Below are 20,083 nucleotides of genomic sequence, written 5' to 3' on the forward strand. Positions count from 1 at the left end.
GTCCCATTTTCCCACATGTCACTTTCCAACAATGCTTGGGTAACCTAGCTAACCTTACTCTGTAAATTTCATATGATTCTGTTATTTTTATTCTTGAAGCAAACTTCATGAGATTATTCTAAAAATAAAATGAGGCCTTGCACATTTGCTCAGGATTAATTTTGAAACCATTCATTCTATGAATGTATTATTTTAATGTGTTTCCCATTGCTTTTAATATCCACTTAGCTAACTGATGATGTTGAGGTTAAAATACTATAGTCCTTGCAGTAACTCTTGGTAAAATTGTCCTAGTCACTGTATCCCACATTCAGAGTTCTACATTTTTCTTTTTTGTATTTTATAAAAACTATATTAGATTTTGTTTTCATTTTAGAATGCTATTTTTATGCTAAAAATAAAATAATCACATAACCATAAAAATGAGAAATAGAAAAAATAAAGATACTCATAATTCTAACACAGTTTATATTTTAGTGTTTCTTTTCAAAGTAGTTTTGTATTCTTTAAAAAATGGTCATAGTTATTGTCAGAGTATATATACAACTATAGGTAAACTTTTTCACTTATCACAATAATGTAATTATTTCTCCCTGTTTTCAAAGCCATTGGTTTATATTATTTGACTACATCACAGTTCTTTAAGTGAGAGCCTTATGATTTTTTACAGAAACACTTAAGTTTTATTCATGTTTTTGCTATTTCTTGGCTTGTTAGTTTTACTATTTTCCCAAATCTTTAGCAGTAAATTCCAGAATATTCTAAGCAAGATAATTACAGTACCGTATTATCATTCCTGCCTCTCAAAGGCTAGGAGATATATTTTTAAAGCGTTAAAAGACTATAAGGAATTAAATTTTAAGTATATGCAGCATGTATTTTACATTTCAAAATTGCTAAGAGATTAAATTTCAAATGTTCTCACTACAAAAAATGATAAGTATTTGAGGTGATAAATATGTTAATTGGATTTATTTAATTACTCCATGTTGTATTTATAAATCATGGCATCAGTCTGTACTACATAAATACATACAATTTTAAATTGTCAATTTTATTTATATATGTGTGTATGTACACACACATACACATACAAACACACACACACACACCAGATGCTCCCAGAGAAGAAAAAGAATAAAATAATCAAAAAAGTCTACCGAGGAAACAAACTGAAACAAGTGATCCTATGTCTATATTCAAGGTAACATAACTATACAAAGAATAGAATTACTTTCAGTGAATTATAGCAGAGTAATATAATTGTGCACACTTAGTGGGATATATCCGATGAATGAAAAGAACTTTTAAAAAGTCTCAAGCTTCATTTGCTTATTTTATTGACAGGTCATAATATTGAAACTATTTCTGTATATATTAATATAAAGCAAATAAATAAATATGCTAATGTTATCAGAAAGAAACCTTTTTAGGAAATGTATGCTTCAGTCTTTATGTGTGAAATGTCGTGATGCCTGAAATATTTTCAAATGACTCAGCAAAAAATGTAGAGATAGACAATACATAATGCATATGTGGCAAAACATTGAAATTAAGGTAGTTTTCACAGGCTGGCTTTGTTTTGTTTTATTTTTTGGTTGCCTTGCCTGTACAAACAATGCTAAAACAATGCTATTTTTCATGTACAAAAATGAATATCTTAGTGTGTTCATTCTTATATGTTGGTGGTTTTGTTTCTATAGACCGAATTCCCAAAATTGGAGTTGCTGGGTTACAAGCCTATGTTTGCCTTCTTATACATTTTGTCAAATTATTGCCCAATGTTTCAGTGTCAATTTCTCAGAATGTTATTGCTTCTTTAAGAGAAATTTATTTTAAATTTAATGAATTAAATTAAATTAATCAATGTAATAAATGCCCCTTGAAAAGGTATTGTGGTATTGCATTTCTGATTGTTAACGAGATGCTTTCATCTATATTTCAAATATATATATTTGTATTGCACTTCTTTTGTATTGTACATATATTCTTTGTATTGTATTTCTTTTCCTATGAATTGCTTTATTTATGCTCATTTTTCAGAGAAATGGATTATTTTCATCTAGATAAAAATATCTATGTTTTTCTTTCTTATGTTGTTCTGTCCTGCTTAAAAAGATCTCTGTACCCCATGATTATACAGTTATTCACAATTACAATTACACTTTTGGCACATTCTCCTAGACAGAAGTAAATAACCATCCTAAGATTGTTATTGGCTTTATATTTTATATTATAAAATAGTATATATTACACATAGTATATATAGTATATGTAATATACATAATATAAATATTAATGTATGTAATATGTGTAATAGATTATATTAATAGAATATATTATTATATAATATAGTATGTTCTATTTATATTATAAAATATAACATATTTGTATATTAATATATTAATATTTATATTATAAAATACATTGGTTTTATACTTTGTATTAAGATCTTTCATAGACTTCATTGGGCAAAATGACCTGAGTTGGACTGTGGAATTCCAAATTTTGAAAACCTTGCAAATATCTGTCTGCACATTCTCCAGCTGCGTTTTTTTTTTAAGTTTTCTCAGTTCCTCTGTTATTCCATTGTAGCTTATTGTTCTCTGGTTTCAGTTTGTTTCCTTAGGAAATTGGTTTGATTGTCTCTGATTCATAACTCAGTAACCTGTCTTATATTTATGCCACGTTTATGTTATACTGGGTTTTGTTTGTTTGTTTTCTGATTGGAAGCTAACCTTCAAGAGTAACTTTGCTTGCTCCTTGGTCTTCACTTATGTTTATGCATCTAAAAGCTTTCCTTAACTAGATCAAATCTCTGCCTTTTTAAAAAGACAGGTGAAAAGAATGTCCGAGTCAGAAAAGCATCCCAAGTACAAAAATATTTGATAACATAGGCAGAATTGAATACATTTGAACTTGACTGTATTGCCTTTTCCTGCTTAACTACCCAGAGTTCACAAAAATGACTAGTGGGCAATATCTTTTGAAAATCAAGTTAACTGAGAAATTTAGAATTTGAGCCTGACTAGTCAAATTGAAGAACTGGGCCTATAATAAAACAAACTCTGGCAACACTCTTCTTTATTAATATCTGAGTATAATAATAACAACTCATCTTAAATTTAAAGGTTAAAGTCAATCATGTTCTTTCCTCTTTCTTGTTCATAAGACCTCAAAAAGAGGTCTTATCAACTTAAGATCAAACAAACTCATGTTTGACAATGTTATGCGAGAAAGGCTCTAAGGCATAGCCTACAAAATCACATGTATCTTGAAAGTCTATCTGTCCTGTGGTGATTTTTTCCCCATGAATATGCTTTGAGACCACAATAATGAAAGGATGGGGCCTACTGAGTTAGCTTTGAGACCACAATAATGAAAGGATGGGGCCTGCTGAGTTAGCTTATGAGTATTTTATGGGGCCAGGCCACATAATAAGACTCCTTTCTGTTCCCCTCACTCGAAGTTATGGCCATAATACTGCTGCCTAACAACCAACCACAAAAGTCAGTAGTAAAACAATAAGCATTTGCTAAGTTGATGAGTCTATGGAGTGGTTCTGGTCTGAACCAGGCTCACCTGATCTCAGTAGGCTTGCTCATGTCTGTGTTTAGCTGGTGGTCAGCTAGGGGCGAGCTGGTTTAGAATAGCTTCACTTTTGTATCTGATAGTTAATTGAAGTGATGGAAAAGGTATAATAACTGAGCCATGTGTCTCCTCTTCTGGCAAGCTAGGCTGAGCTTGTTCACATGATGGCTGAGTAAACTTCTAACTGTGAGAGCAGAAGCACACAAGGCCTTGTGAGGTCTGGACTCAGAACAGCATATACTTTTGACACATTCTCCTAGACAGAACCAAATAACAAGGCCTCCCCAGATTCAAGAAGAAGAGAAATCCACTCCATTCTTTGCTAGGATGGGATGAGCTGCAAAGTCACACCACTAAGGTTATGATTACAAGGAGGGGTGAAGAATTACTGCCATTTGCACAACTGATCTACCATTCACACCTAACACACTGTTTCACTTGCACAGAATAAAAAATTCAACACATATTAGAGTACAAAACCTAGAATGTGGCAATTAGATAGGATGATGCTGAACCCCAGAACAGAGGCAATCAAGAGGAAGCCTTGGTGATCTGTGGAGGACCATCTAAGCCTAGGATTGTGGGGAAGGAAAATTAGGAAAGATCTAAACTGGAATTCCACAGTTGGACCTCACTTCTGGAGTCCCCTGGTTAAAGCCAGATTTAAATCTGCTAGGGGGAAGGTTGTAAATTCTCCATGAGCCCAGTGGCGCTGACAAATGTGATTTGAATTGATTGCCAACAACAAACTCAGGTTCTTACATGAAGATGTGGATTTCTGACTTCAATTTTCAATCTGACAAGCATCAGCTAGAACCGAGTTATTCGTACCCCCTTTAGACAGTGCCTGTCATCTCTAGCTCTTCAGAACCCCCACGACCCCCACTTTCTTGCACACAGCCTGATGAAAATGTGTAATGAAAATAAGAAGCCTGGCCCCTGTAAACACCTGAGTTTGCAACCCTTGGTCTGGAATAGCTCTAGACCACTGAAGGATGGGCCTTTGTTGGAATGGAGCCAGAATTACCCTGTATTCTTTTCATATTTTCTTACAATGAACAAGTATTTAGTTTTTAAGAAGAAAAAGCAAAAGCTCTAACTTGGAATGTAATAAATACAATTTTGAAATTAATTCATTAACAATTGAACGGCTTTTTAAAAAGTGTGAAATATATGGCACTTAATATGTCATGAGGCAGTGACTTAGTTTAGAATATGATAAAATCTACTACTAGCCCATGATAAAAGTCTACTAAAGTTATAACTTAGCCACAACTGGGTCAATTATTATAAATTCTTAAAAATCATTATCAAAATTAAATTACTGAAATGTAAGTTTTTCTTAGAATTAAATTATTAAAAATGTTAAAAATCATTGGTTTAGGTATTTGACATTTTCTTGTATTTTACTTCTTTTTTTAATAATTAAAGAAATAGCACTTATTAAGCACTATGGGGTCTTGTCCACCAATGAGCATTAACCTAAGAGAAATTTTCTGCTAGGTCAGGTACAATATATCCATAGCTGAGGGTCCCCCAGTCCAACCTATAAGAGAACAGCAATTTGTTTTCTTAAAACAGGGTTACTTGCTTTTCTCCCTTCCCTATCTTCCTTGGAAACACATGTGTTACTGAATTAAAACTGAGGTGAGTTGATGATGAGGTCTGAATGGTAGTAAATGGAAGCTGTCAAACACCAGGCTAAGATTTCACTTGTGCAAAAGAGTGTGACATTGTAAAAACCCCCACTTCCTTCTAAATTGTTGGAACAGCAGGGAAAGAACTGGCAGTTGTCTTCTTCCTGTTTGATGCTCCAGTGACTCATATGTGCTGACACGAAGAGCAGGGCCCTGTACAAGGTGCTCCGTCATAGCCACATGAGTCCAGGGCCCTGAGCGCCCCCTCACAGCGTGTTTCCTCCTCAGCTTATAAGAATTTATGTGCTAGCAAATAGATTCGTAAACACCCCACATTTTACATTTGGGGAGAATAGTTGATTTTCAATACTCAGTCTAAGCCATTTTTACCAGATACCACTTTTATTTTTCTTTTATTTTCTATTTTTATTTTTTATTTTTATTTTTCTTTGATATTTAAACAATATTTATAAATTTTTTGAAATTTCAACTTTTGTTTTAGATTCAGAAGGTACATGTACAGGTTTGTAATATGAGTACATTGTGTGTTGCTGAGGTTTGAGATATGAATGATCCTGTCACACAGATAATGAACATAGTACCCAGCAATTAGTTTTTCAAGCCTTGTCCCCAACTCCTCACCCCACTCTATTAGTCCCCAGTGTCCATCATTCCCATATTGATGTCCATGAATACCCAATGTTTAGCTCCCACTTATAAGTGAGAATGTGTGGTATTTGGTTTTCTGTCCCTACATTAATTTGCTTAGGATAATGGCCTCCAGCTGCATCCATGTTGCTGCAAAGGATATGATTTCATTCTTTTTATGGCTGCCTACTATTCCATGTTATATATGTACCATATTTTCTTTATGCGTCCACCATTAATGGGTACGTAGGTTGATTTAATGTCTTCGCTATTATGAATAATGCTATGATAAACATATGAGTGCATGTCACACACCTTTTGATGTGAAAAAAAAAGTCATTTGAACTAGATCCATAATCCATTATCTGAGATTCTTGGGGCCTGTTTTTCAGAATTTTAACTTTTCTGATTTTAGAAAGGCAATGTGATGCATATACCATGAGCATAACACTTCAGGGAGACCTGAGTAATCCTCAAAATCAAACAAATTAATATGTCTGCAGTTAAGTTCATGAATAGTCATATGACAGGGGATACATGAAATTATACATATTTTATGTATCAGTATCATCCCAATATCAGTTCATGTCAAGGAGTTTGCCACAAATTTGCAAGGAAAAAAAAGAAAATTTCTGGATTTCAGAACTTTGGGATAGATAAGGGATTGCTTAATATAAATTAAATAATTTAGTATTGGCAAAATGTATGTGGCACAGAAGTGAGAATGAAAGGAGTTGAACTAAAGAAGATGTTCCCAAGCTGCTGTCACTGTCTAGAAGGAGGCTAAGACTCAGAGAGACAGATGCCCTGGGGACTGGCTTCACCCTGGCATTCCAGGGATCAGAACAAGCCCCAGAGGCTGCCCTGACAACTGCAGATGGAGGATGCACAGCCAAGATCAAGATAAAAAGTAGAAATGGGGGCTGAGAGTAGAACCCAGACAGGGAGCTATCAGAGTGGCCAAAGCAGATCAACCACGTTGGCATCCCTCAAGAACTGTTGAGAAACGCAGGAGCTCGGGCCCCACTCAGGCCTCCTAGTCGGACAGAATCAAGATCAAAATTCCAGATGATTTGTGTGCATCTTAAAGTTTGAAAAGCAGGGAGGAAAAGTCCAGGTGTTAAGGCCATATCTTAAAAATTGCCTCCAAGCTAATAAGGAGGTATGGGGGAAACATTTAACCTTACACGGTGTTTCAAGGATTATTCTCTCTGCTCACCAATTGATAAACAGAGATAATTTTCTTTAAAATTCAAGGTCTTCTTTTGGACTCAGCACAGCACAGCTCCCTAGCAGACATCACTCCCTGCTGCCCTGCTTCTCTCCCTGTCTACCAGAGAATCCCAGTTTTTAATGCTATTTTATGATGAGACATCCACGTAAGTCTCCATTTGAAGAAAGGCTTCCAGGACTTTAAAACATCTGCAAATTCTCCAGGGCATAAAATAGACACATTAAAAGACAGTTTAAAGGGTAGCTAGAATGGTTTACAAGGCAAATAAAAATTAGAATGAAAAATGAATCAAAATAAAGAGGTGGCAAAAGCGGTCAAAATAAAATTTCAAGTTGGATACATGAGTTTGTTTACTTTGTGAAAATGCATCGAGCTGCTCCTTAGACCCCAGCATTGGCTTCCCAGCCTCTGACTAAAGCTGCACATCCCAAAGTCCACTCCACACTACTCTGTCTACTCTACTCAGCTTCTTAGCTTCCCCTAGCCAGGTTCATGGCTGACCTTGGAACGCTCACCTATCAATATTTTTCAACCCCTAAATGTAAACTTTGGATCGTTTTACTTTTTATATTTTTTTAAATAATTTTATTTTATTTATAGTTTTCTGATACCTTTTTCTCTTTTTCTGTCCCTTTTTTTTTTTTTTTTTTTTTTTTTTTGAGATGGAGTCTCACTGTTGCCCAGACTGGAGTGCAGTGGCGTGATCTCAGCTCACTGCAACTTCTGCCTCCTGGGTTCAAGTGATTCTCCTGCCCCAGCCTCCCAAGTAGCTGGGATTACAGGCACACACCACCATACCCAGCTAATGTATTGTATTTTAGTAGAGATGGTGTTTCACCATGTTGGCCAGCGTGGTCTCAAACTCCTGACCTCAAGCAATCCACCTGCCTCAGCCTCCCAAAGTGCTGGGATTACAGGTGTGAACCACCACGCCCAGCCTCTGACACCTTTTTCAAAAGACCCACGTGTGTGTGTGTGTGTGTGTGTGTGCATTTGTAGATACCATTATTCATCTGATTCTGAGTCTTTAGCCTTATTGTGCCACACATAACTTGAAGTTGACTTTCAGCTACAGACAAATGACGTGTCCAACTAAACTTTGTTACATCTGCTCTGTAGTTGAATGATATTTTCAGTTGATATATTCATCGGCCCCCTTTGTATATCTCTTTCAGAGAGTTTCTATGGGAGTGGGTATAGAAACATAAACAACCTCCCCTTCCCGAGTCCAAGTGATATCATTGTTCAGTTCCCACCTATGAGTGAGGGGGGAGGGATTGCATTGGGAGTTATACCTGATGTAAATGACGAGTTGATGGGTGCTGACGAGTTGATGGGTGCAGCACGCCAACATGGCACAAGTATACATATGTAACAAACCTGCACGTTATGCATATGTACCCTAGAACTTAAAGTATAATAATAAAAAATAATAATAATTTAAAAAAAAAGAAACATAAACAACCTCAAGTCATCTCCCCTCTTGATGTCTCCCAGCTGCAGGTGGAGCTGGAGCAAGAATACCAAGACAAATTCAAAAGACTGCCCCTCGAGATTTTGGAATTCGTGCAGGAAGCCATGAAAGGAAAGATCAGTGAAGACAGCAATCACGGTTCTGCCCCTCTCTCCCTGTCCTCAGACCCTGGAAAAGTGAACCACAAGTCTCCCTCCAGTGAGGAGCTGGGAGGAGACATCCCAGGAAAAGAATTTGATACTCCTCTGTGAATGCTCCTGCCAGGCCTTCAGAAATTGCATGGCCACTCCAGCGACATCGGACTCTCTCTTATTACAAAGATCACTGCCCAGGACCATCTTCCCGAGAAGCATCCCTTAGCCTAAAATCCACACCAAAGGGAGAGTTCCAGAGGAATCCATGAAGAAGTCCCATGCCCAGGCTCCATGTGTCATGTGGAAACCTCTGCAGGTCTACTAGTAAAGAATGCATGTATGTGAGATTTTTGTTTTCTTTCCAATAGTAAATTCAAAGCAAGCAACTCGCAGGCTCCATGGAACTTTTAATGAAGGAGAGTGTCTTCTTTGAAGAAAATCGAGCTCATGTTTTTATTCGAAGCTCTGGTGTAAAGTATTTCAAAGTCATAGAAATAGTTTGAGAAATGCATAGCATTATTTAACACTATTGAACAGCCTACTTTGAGTATTTTTTTTCTAACTGCCCCTCAACTACCATTATCTTCAAGTCAACGTGCATATTACGTTGTTTCATCCTTCGCTTTGCAAGCACCAGTGACTTGCAGTTTGCTAATTTATTTATCATAGAGTCATCAATGTATTTGTTGCTGACATGGTTTTATTAGATACCGTAGTGATTCAAATACGTTTGTTTTCTATTTGGAAAAAAAAAAATCACTTGACTGTATCCTTGCCCAGTGAAGCCATCCCAAGACTTAGCAATATGGATTGTACATTTGGCTGCATCAACAAGTCAGCCACACACTTCCAGGCAGTGTGCTGTTTGCATTGACTATTTGCACTCAGAGTCTGGGTATTCATTGGTTTTTCGCCTGAAATGATCAAATAACTACAAATGGTCTGTTGAATAAAAATAGTTGAGCTGACATATGTTAAGCAGATATTCAATCAGAGTGAACAGGTTCCAGTGGTTATTTTGTTGTTTGACATTTTTTATGGTTCATTTATTTTTAATATAGAGAGGGAGATTGAATATTTATCTAGAGAATACAAAGACTCACATGTAAATGATAGGTATTATCTCCATGTATATATGTACCCACTTAGTCATGTAAGTGCATATACACATACACACACACATAAGTGTAGATATGTGTTTATTAATTGACAATGACCCAAATCTCTTCCACAAGACTTAAAACCAAAATCAGGGACAAATGGATAGAGAAGAAAAGGGTCAAACATCTAGATTACATGGATGTTAAATTATATGGAGATGCTAAGAAATAATTGATGGAGCCATTGATGCAAACTGAAGTAGATTTAGAACTTATTATATGTATTTGATTTATATTTTGCAAGATCAAAAATTAAATGTTAAGCATCAGATTTTAAGCTTGTTTTAATGGTCAAAAAATTAGGACAGAAATAGGGACATTTATTAGAATCTTCCATAATTTTTAAGTCTGAAACATTTCTATTTTATTCTAACATAAAAAAACTTTCATTCTATATTTACTAAGTACATTTAATTCACTTAACTGTGTCTTTACAAGTTCCTATTTTAGGTGGCATAAGAGAAACAAATTACATCAAGGTAAAACTGATAAAAAGCATGATTGAAAGTTCTGAAAAAAGAAAAACAATAATATATAGAAAAATGTAACTTAGAAAGTAACACATGAGTATTGAAGTTAAAACCCAGAAGCCAGATGATCACAGTTTTATTTTACTTTAAAATAAACCTGTCTGATTGTAGCTTAGCGAAATATCTTAAAACGCAAAAACCAGTTGTGTCCTGAAAATTGTGTTTCAAGAATTTAATATTTTTATGAAAATTATTTTATTTAACTTTAAGCAATAACTAGAGATCACAATTAAATTTTAATCAAAATGAAGGCTTAGTTCAAACATAAGGAAACAGTGTTTGATTAAAAAAACACATCTAGTAAGACGCAAGGGGAAAATCACATCCTCTTTGGAGATTATTATATTTTGATCTGAAGGGTTTGGGGTGTTCATTAGACACTTAATAAAACTTCCACTGAAAAAGAAATCTTTTGTAAATCATTCTACTTTTGCACTTTGAAAGAAAGGCATTAATCATAAAGAAGCGAGAACGGTCAAAATTGAATGCTGCATTTTTATAAACAAAATTACAGACTGTCTGAAATTACAGAAGAATGAACTAATAATAGCATTCATAACCAAACACAATGGTGATTATTGCAGAACATCGTATCACATTTTAGTCCAGAGATAGAATAAAGTTGAATAACCTTGACTTACACAAAACTGTTTTGGTAGTTGGATTTCATTATCTTAGTGAATTTAGTCATTTTACAATATGTTTGTATTTGGCCATTTACTGTAATCACATTTTTATATCTGTACAATGACACTTTTTGCAGTTGTGGGGTAGTGTGTAACACTGTCCATCTTGCATCATTGAAACTACTACAATGATACTATCATTTAATAATATTAATATTACTTGAAATAGACTAAGATAAAGAAAAGGGGTCTGTATGATGTGCAGTTTTGTGCCTTTATGTATTTGCCTTGTTGTTTGTTGAATGTGTGAAAATCTGTACTGTGGTTTTTCCTATAATAGAGAGTAGAGCTGTGTATTAAATTAGACTGTGTCTCTCTGATACCTGTACACTACTGAGAATAGCATGGTTTTGGCCATGTATACCAATTTTCAAAGTTCTAATGACATGCCATGTGTTTTTGGTTTTTTACATTTCATTTTAAAATTTGAGTATCACCACACATTAATTAATACTCCTGTAGTAGATAAGCTGTCTTTAAATAATTCCAAAAAAAGGGCCATTGCTTGCATTACTTTGAATTTAATGTTGCGCTTGTGCACTGTATTAATATTGTTTGTGATGGATTGGACATTGTGATTCTTGCCTTTTAAGAAGAAAAAAAGATAGGACAAAGTATTTGAAGCTCTTAAAATGTACATATTTTGGTTCTTCTATCTCAAATTATTTAAAATGCATAATTCACATTTTTGTAATAATTCTATGCAATTTTGTGGCATGATGTTTCTTCCACTTGTAATTTTATGTGCTTTCATCACAAATCCAAAGGAAACAATAAAAATTTCTTAACACAATCCAGCTGTTATTTCTTGGTGTCAGAGCCAACCTTCTTTTGACAGGGAAAGTGGTGGGAGCAGACATAATGCCAGTCTTTAGGGCCATCGTGCCCATTCTGACAGGGCACATCTATGCCCGTAAAGGATATTGGGTGTGCCAGAGGACACAGTGTTCATTGCTGTCATTCTGCCACCCTCCATCCAGGAGTGGCATTACACTTGCCATTGTTTCCATAATGGAGACCCTCTCTTCCTTCCTCTCTTCCTTCCTTTCTCTCTGTCTTCCTTGACCAAAGTTAAGCAAAGCAAAACGGTCAAAGGTTTTTTGGCAAATAGTTGCAGTGACAAGAATTGACAGAGCACTTGATGTAAATGTTCTTATAGAACAGATTTTAAAAGCATTTACAATGTTGATAGGATAAGAAATGTATGTGTGAGTTTTATGTGAATGTTCCAGAGACACCCCAAATACAGTGTATTTGTTACTTCTGTGTTACAAATGACTCTAAAATCTAAGGGCTTAAAACAATCAGAATTATCTGTTATCTCTTAGCTTTTCAAAAAAAATGTGTGGGTACATAGTAGGTATATATATTTATAGGGTACATGAGAGAGATATGTTGATACAGGCATAAAATGTATAATAATTACATTAGGGTAAATGGGGTATCCATCACCTCAAGCATTTATCCTTTCCTTGTCTTAGAAACAATCCAATTATACTCTTCTAATTATTTTTAATTGCACAATAAATTAATTGACTGTAGTCACCCTGTTGTGCTATCAAACACTAGATCTTATTCATTCTATCTAACTACATTTTTGCTCATACTAATAATCCTTACACCCTCTTTTCCCCAACTACCCTTCCCAGCGTCTGGTAACCATCCTTCTACTCTCTATCTTCATGAGTTCAGTTATTTTAATTTTTATATCCCATGAATAAGTGAGGACATGTGAAGTTCATCTTTCTGTGCCTGGCTTATTTCACTTACTGTAATGACCTCCAGTTCCATCTACATTGTTGCGAATGACAGGATCTCATTTTTTAATGGCTGAATAGAACTCCATTGTGTATATGTTACCATGTTTCCTTTATCCATTCATCTGTTGATGGACACTTAGGTTACTTTCAAATCTTGGCTATGGTAAACAGTACTGCAACAAACACAGTAGTGCAGATATCTCTTCAATGTACTAATTTCTTTTATTTTGTATATGCCTAGAAATGGGATTGCTGGATCATATAGTAGCTCTACTTTTAGCTTTCTGACGAATCTCCAAACTGTTCTCCATAGTGCTTGCACCAATTTACGTTCCCACCAATAGTGTACAAGGCTTCCCTTTTCTCCTCATTCTCATCAGCATTTATTTTTGCTTGTCTTTTGGATAAAAGCCATTTTAACTGGGATAAGATAAGATAATATCTCATTGTAGTTCTATTTGCATTTCTCTAATTATCAATGATGTAGAGTACATTTTCATATACCTGTTTGCCGTTTGTATGTCATCTTTTGAAAAAATGTCTATTCAGATCTTTTGCTCATTTTTAAATTGAATAATTACATTTTTTTCTATAGAGTTGTTTGAGCTACTTATATATTCTGGTTATTAATCCCTTGTGAGCTGGGAAGTCTTAAAATGTTTGCTTCCATTCTGTGGATGGTCTCTTCACTTTGTTGATTGTTTCCTTTTCTGTGTAGAAGATTTTTAATCTGTGTGATCCCACTTGTCTATTTTTCCCTTAGTTGCCTGCACTTGCGGGGTATTCCTTAAGAAATCTTTGCCCATTTCAATATCCTGGAGAGTTTCCCCAATATTTTCTCTTAGTAGTTTCATAGTTTCAGGTCTTAGATTTAAGTCTTTAGTCCATTTTGATTTGATGTTTGTATGTAGTGAGAGATAGAGGTCAAGTTTTATTGTTCTGCATATGGATATACAGTTTTCCCAGCACCATTTATTGAAGAGACTGTCCTTTCTCCAACATATGTTCTTGGCACCTTTGTTGAAAATGACCTCACTGTAGATGTAGTGATTTATTTCTGGGTTCTCCACTCTGTTCCATTGGTCAATGTGTCTGTTTCTATGCCAGCACCATGCTGTTTGGGTTACTATAGCTCTATAGTATAATTTGAAGTGAGATAATGTAGCCTCCCCAGTTCTTTTTGCTCATGATAGCTTTAGCTATACTGGGTCTTTCGTGGTTACATATAAATTTTAGGATTTTTTTTCTATTTCTGTGAAGAATGTCATTGGTATTTTGATAGAGATTGCACTGAATCTGTACATTGCTTTGGGTAGTATGGACATATTGATTCTTCCAATCCATGAACATGCAATATTGTTCCTTTTTATTGTGTTCTCTTCAATTTCTTTCATCAATGTTTTGTAGTTTTTATTGTAGAGATCTTTCACTTCTTTGGCTTAAAGTTATTCCTAAGTATTTTACTTGTAGCTATTATAAATGGGACTATATTCTTGATATCTTTTTCAGATTGTTCACTGCTGGCATATAGAAATGCTAATTTTTTTGTATGTTAACTTTATATCCTGCAACTTTACTGAATTTGTTTCTCAGTTCCAATAATTTTTGGTGGAGTCTTTAGCTTTTTACAAATATAAGATTATGTCATCTGCAAACAATGGTAATTTGATTTTTCCTTTCCAATTTGGATGCCCTTTATTTCCTTCTCTTGTCTGATTGTTCTAGCTAAGACTTAAAGTACTATGTTCAACAACAGTGGTGAAAGTGGACATCTTGTCTTGTTCCAGATCTTAGAGGAATGACTTACCATTTTTTTCAATTCAGTGTGATACTAGCTATAGGTTTGTCATATATGGCTTTTCCTTCTATATCCAGTTTTTTTAGGGCTTTTATCACTAAGGGATGCTGAATTTTATCAAATGTTATCTCATAGCTTTTTTGAGTCAGGAATTCAGAGAGGGCAAAGCAGATATGGCTTGTCTCTATGATATCTGGGGCCTCAGTCAGAAGATTAGAAGTCTTGGGCTAGAATCCACTCACACATCTAGTGGTTGATGTATCAAATGGGAGCATAGCTGGGGCTCTGGGGTGGAACACCTGCTCATGCCCTTTCTATGGAGAAGCCTGGGCCTGGGCTTTTTCACAATATGGTAGCTGGATTCCAAGGCAGAGCCTCCTGAGAGAGCCAGACAGAAACCGTCAACATTTTTATAACCAAGCCTCAAAGTTACATACATCACTTATGTCAGACTCTATTCGTTGGTGCTATCACAAACCTCTTCCCAGATTCAAGGTGCAGTAACAAACATAGACCCCATCTTACCTTGGGAACACAGTTGATCACCCTGAAGAAGTACATGAGGGATGGAATGAATATAGGCATGACCGTCTTAAAAAACATAATCTGCCGCACACAGTATGCATGAAGCTGAATTTGTGTTACCTTCAAAGCTGCTCCACCTCCTTTGTTTTCTACATCGGTGAACAAAACCAGTATTACAAATCACACTCCAGCCTATGCAACCTTATGGGCCATTCCACCTCACGGGCTTTTTAACTACCATTTCTTTAAACTACTTACATTCATCCTTTCTCTTTCTCTTAAATCACTCCCCCAGCGCGCGCGCACGCACACACACACACACACACACACACACACACAGAGACAGAGAGAGAGAGAGAATTCCTTTGGTTCCCTCCTTTCCTTGGCTAACTTCTATTTATGTTTCAGTTTATAACATAAATGTCAATTCCTCTAGGAACCACCAAAGCTTCTCTCAAACCCCTTCATCTATTCTCCCAATGCATCCTGTATCAGTTACCCACAGCTACATAGCAAGCAACAGCAAAAGTTGGTGTTTGAAATAACTACCACTTACTACTGGTTGTGGGCCTATGGATGGGTAGATGGCTCTGCTGATCTAAGCTGGGCTGGGCTTGTCTCAACTGGGCTCATCTATGCAGTTACGGTAAGCCGAGAGCTATCTGGTGGCTGATCATGGCTGGGCTCATTGATATGTCTGGGGCCTTGGCTGGAACAACTGGGCTGACATGACTCTAATTCATAGGATTTCTCATCCTCCAGGAGATAAAATGTGTATCCAATAAAATATTCTCCAACTATTAAAAAGAGTTAAATACTGACACATGCTAAAACACAGATGAATCTTTAAAACTTTATGCTAAGTGAAAGAAGGCAGATGAAAAAGGTCACATGTTGTATAAATCCAGTTGTACGAAATGTATGGCTTTTTCACACATCAGAGGCAGGATATAAAGAACACATAAAAGTGCTCGAGGTCTCTTGAAGTCTAAACTCAGAACCATACACCGTCACTTCTACCAGATTCTATTGGTGAAAATAAGCCAAAAGGCCAGCCCAGATAAAGTATAAAAGGAGCCTCCAATGTCACAAGGAAAAGGATGTAGACACAGGGTTGTTACTAAGGCAATCAATCCAACAACCCCTTGTTATTTCTTCCACATAGAGAGTGCATACCAACTCCATGTAATGGCCTTCCTACTAAAATACATCCTCCACGGACACCTTTGATGCCAGATGTCATGTCTCATTTACGATGAATCTGCACACTCAACCTAATATCATAACTTAATAAATACTGTGTTTATAGTGAATAAATCCATTTCCTTATCTAGCTATTAGTACTACATTACAGGAAAATAAACAATTGGCTAGGTGCAAAGGCTCATGCCTGTAATCCTAACACTTTGGGAGGCAGAGGTGGTTGGATTGCTTGAGCTCAAGAGTTCAAGACCAGCCTGGGAAGCATGGTGAGACCCAGTATCATTTTTCCTATTTTAAATAGAATTTTTTTTTGAGACGGAGTCTTGCTCTGCTGCCCAGGTTGGAGTGCTGTGACGTGATCTCAGCTCACTGCAAGCTCTGCCTCCTGGGGTCACGCCATTCTCCTGCCTCAGCCTCCTGAGTAACTGGGACTACAGGCACCCGCCACCATGCCTGGCTAATTTTTTTGTATTTTTAGTAGAGACGGGGTTTCACCATGTTAGCCAGGATGGTCTCAATCTCCTGACCTTGTGATCCACCCGCCTTGGCCTCCCAAAGTGCTGGAATTACAGGCGTGAGCCACTGCGCCCAGCCTTAAATAGAAATGTTTTTCCCTTTCCTAAAACAGAAAAAATTAGCTGTGCATGGTGGCATGCACCTGTAGTCCCAGCTACTTGGGAGGCTGAAGAGGATCACTTGAGCCCAGAAATTCAATACTGCAGTAAGCCATGATTGCACCACTGCACTCTAACCTGGGAGACTTAGAGCAAGACCCTGTCTCAGAAACAAACAAACAACAACGAAAAAAAAAAAACAAACAACAAACAAGAACAAAACCAGAAAAAGAAACAACTGATATCTCAATCATCTCAATAATAAATGTCATTAAGTCAAAGCTACAATGCTATTTAGGTACTTTCTGAATCAGCAACACTATAATAGTAAGGCTAGACTACACAGGAGCCACACTCTTTGCCTTTGACTTACGGTACCAACTCCAAAACATGAAAGAGCTAGTAACTGATGAAACCAAATATTATTTTTGAGACACTGGTGAAGAAAGTGGGGCTCACCTTAGATCCTGGGGTTACCAAGCAGCCTCTTTTGGCCCACAAGAGAAAATTCAGGAGAAATTCTTGCCCATGAACATTTATGTATTGTTAAATTGCTTCTTTGAGCACTCTGGATATTTTATCTGTTTGTTTGTTTTATGTTTCTCTCTGATTCTGGATCTTTTATTCTTTTTAATATTGTATTTAATTTTTTAGAGGCACAATCTCTAAAAAGGCATAGTCTCACTTGGTCACCCAGTGTGGAGTGCAGTGGTGCATTCATAGCTCACTGCAGTTTCAAACTCCTGGGCCCAAGCAATCCTCCCACATCAGCCTCCTAAGTAGCTGGGACTATAGGTGTGCACAACCTAGCTAATTTTTAAAATAACAACTTTATAATTCATGTTCCATAAAGTACACTGTTTTACAAAGTACGTACTTCAGTGGTTTTTAGTATAATCACAGTTTCTCATTAATCATCACTCTAATTTCAGAACATTTTCATCACCCCAAAAAGAAACCTCATATTCATGAAAAAACATTTCTCATTCTCTCCCCCAAACATTCTCTATTCAGACCATGAAAACCATTAATTCTTTTTCTGTCTCTGTGGATTTGTCTATTCTGGACATTTCATACAATTGGATTTATACATTATGTGACCTTTTCCATCTGGCTTCTTTCACTTAGCATAAAGTCTTCAAGATACATCTATCAGTATTTAACTCTTTTTAATAGTTGGATAATATTTTATTGGAAATATATTTTGTTTATTCATTCACACCTAATGGACATTTGGGTTGCATCCATTTTTTGGTTATTATGAATAATGCTGCTATGAACATTTGCATACAAGTTTTTATGTGGAAACATGTTTTCAGCTTCTCTTGGGTATATACTTAGGAGCAGAATTGCTGGGTCATATGGTAACTCTATGTTTAACTCTTTGAGGAACTGCCAAACTGTTTTGCAAAGTGGCTGTACCGCTTTAAATACGCAGCAATGTATGAAGCTTCCAATCTCACATTCTTGCTCACACTTGTTTTCTGTCTTTTTGATTATTAATACCCTAGTGTGTGTGGAATAATGTCTCACTGTGATTTTCATTTGCATTTCTCTAGTAACTAATATGTTGTGTATCTTGACCATATGTATCTCTCCTTCAGTGGAATGTCTGTTCAAATCCTTTGCCCAGTTTTAATTGGTTGAATATTTATTTTTAAATCTAGGTCTCCTTTCTTGATTTTTGGCCTCTGGTAATTTTGCGACTGTCCATCACAAAACCTCATCTAAGGAAGGCTCTTTCAATTATTATTTATTCGAGGCTACTGAATAGCTGTAGGTTGTGCAGGAAATTGTCCTGGTTGTTTTCTACGTGAATCCAGAAAGCCATTTGTCTGCTTATTGTTTTACTAAATGTCAAATATTTGTTTATTTCCCCAGACTTCTCTTTCTTCTAAAATTAGAGTACATAAAAAGTCTGATAAATGTGAGTTGCATTAACTCGGATCTAGTAAATTTCTTATAGAAGAAATTTAAGGAGCTAGTGCCTGAGCAGAAAGCTTCAACCAATGGGAAATCGTGGGTAAATGTCTCAGCTTCACTTAAGGGCAAGTGAAAGTTTGAATATTGCACTGGCAATCTTAGCCCCACAGACTTTAAAAGTTGATGCAAATTACGTAACACATTATCCAACTGATGCTGTCAAGAAATTCAATGTGTCAATAGGAAACACACCAATAACAAAGGAAAACAAATTACCAATTAAATTATGACTCCTCATCAAACATAAAGGCATCCAATTCAATTTTGAGAAGGTTAAAAGCAAAAGTATGTCTTAGAATCAGTGAAATATCATAATTTTCTTTCTTTTTTTACTTCCAAAACTACCTGTTCTATAAGAACCTATGGTTGTACATTAATTTATTTAAAACCAACAGAAAGCACAATCTCCAGGCAGCATTATATTCAAAGTAAAAATGCCCCAAGACCAGAAAAATCATTGGAAAGCAGAGATAAGTTTGTACTAAACTTACTACAAAAAGTGCCCAAGTAAGACTTGATTCATAATCTACCATAGTCTCTTAAAATTACTTTCACCCCCTATTTGTCTCTCTCGTGATTGTCACTGATAAAGAAACTGCCACCAAAACCGCCCTTAAAACCCAGCTTGTGCAGCTCTTGCCTTTTCTCCCCTCACTCTCATCTCTGGATTTACTCTATTTTCTTGAACCATCTTTAACCTTTGCATGAATCCTTTAATTTTTACAATGTGAATCACTGTGTTCTTTCTGAATGCTCTAGTATTGCTTCATTCAGCCACCCAAAGGCTCACAAATAAAGCAGGCAAAAATAGAATTATCTTTACACTGGAAGAGGCTACAGCTACACCTTTAACAACATATTTCCCAGTAATATATTCACTCAACACATACTTAATAAACACCTACTATATTCCAGGCATTGATTCTGCCATAGGCTCAGTCAGACTTAAAGTGCATGTTTCTTGGTGATAATCATTCCCAGGTAAGTATATCTTTAAGTCCACTCTCTATGCCTCTACTCAAACTCTGTGTCTCTACCTCAACACAGTTTGACAGAAGGAAGGGTCCATTTGCACGCACACACACACACACACACACACACACACA

General features: G+C 36.0%; 1 protein-coding gene across 3 annotated transcripts in view; it reads left to right on the forward strand.

The window, feature by feature from the left end:
* Positions 1-11,887, forward strand: part of LOC105481533 (phospholipase C beta 1) — a 748,575-nt gene extending 736,688 nt beyond the window's left edge. For all 3 annotated transcript variants that reach the window (XM_011741183.3, XM_011741182.3, XM_071079653.1), the window contains one exon: positions 8,608-11,887. Coding sequence is in view for 2 of the 3 variants with exons in the window: in XM_011741182.3 (XP_011739484.2) it covers positions 8,608-8,835 (228 nt within the window). In the remaining variant the exon portion in view is untranslated. The remainder of the gene's footprint in view (positions 1-8,607) is intronic.
* The last annotated feature ends 8,196 nt before the right edge of the window (positions 11,888-20,083 follow it).

This window comes from Macaca nemestrina, chromosome 15 (assembly GCF_043159975.1).
Source record: "Macaca nemestrina isolate mMacNem1 chromosome 15, mMacNem.hap1, whole genome shotgun sequence".
NCBI lineage: Eukaryota > Metazoa > Chordata > Mammalia > Primates > Cercopithecidae > Macaca > Macaca nemestrina.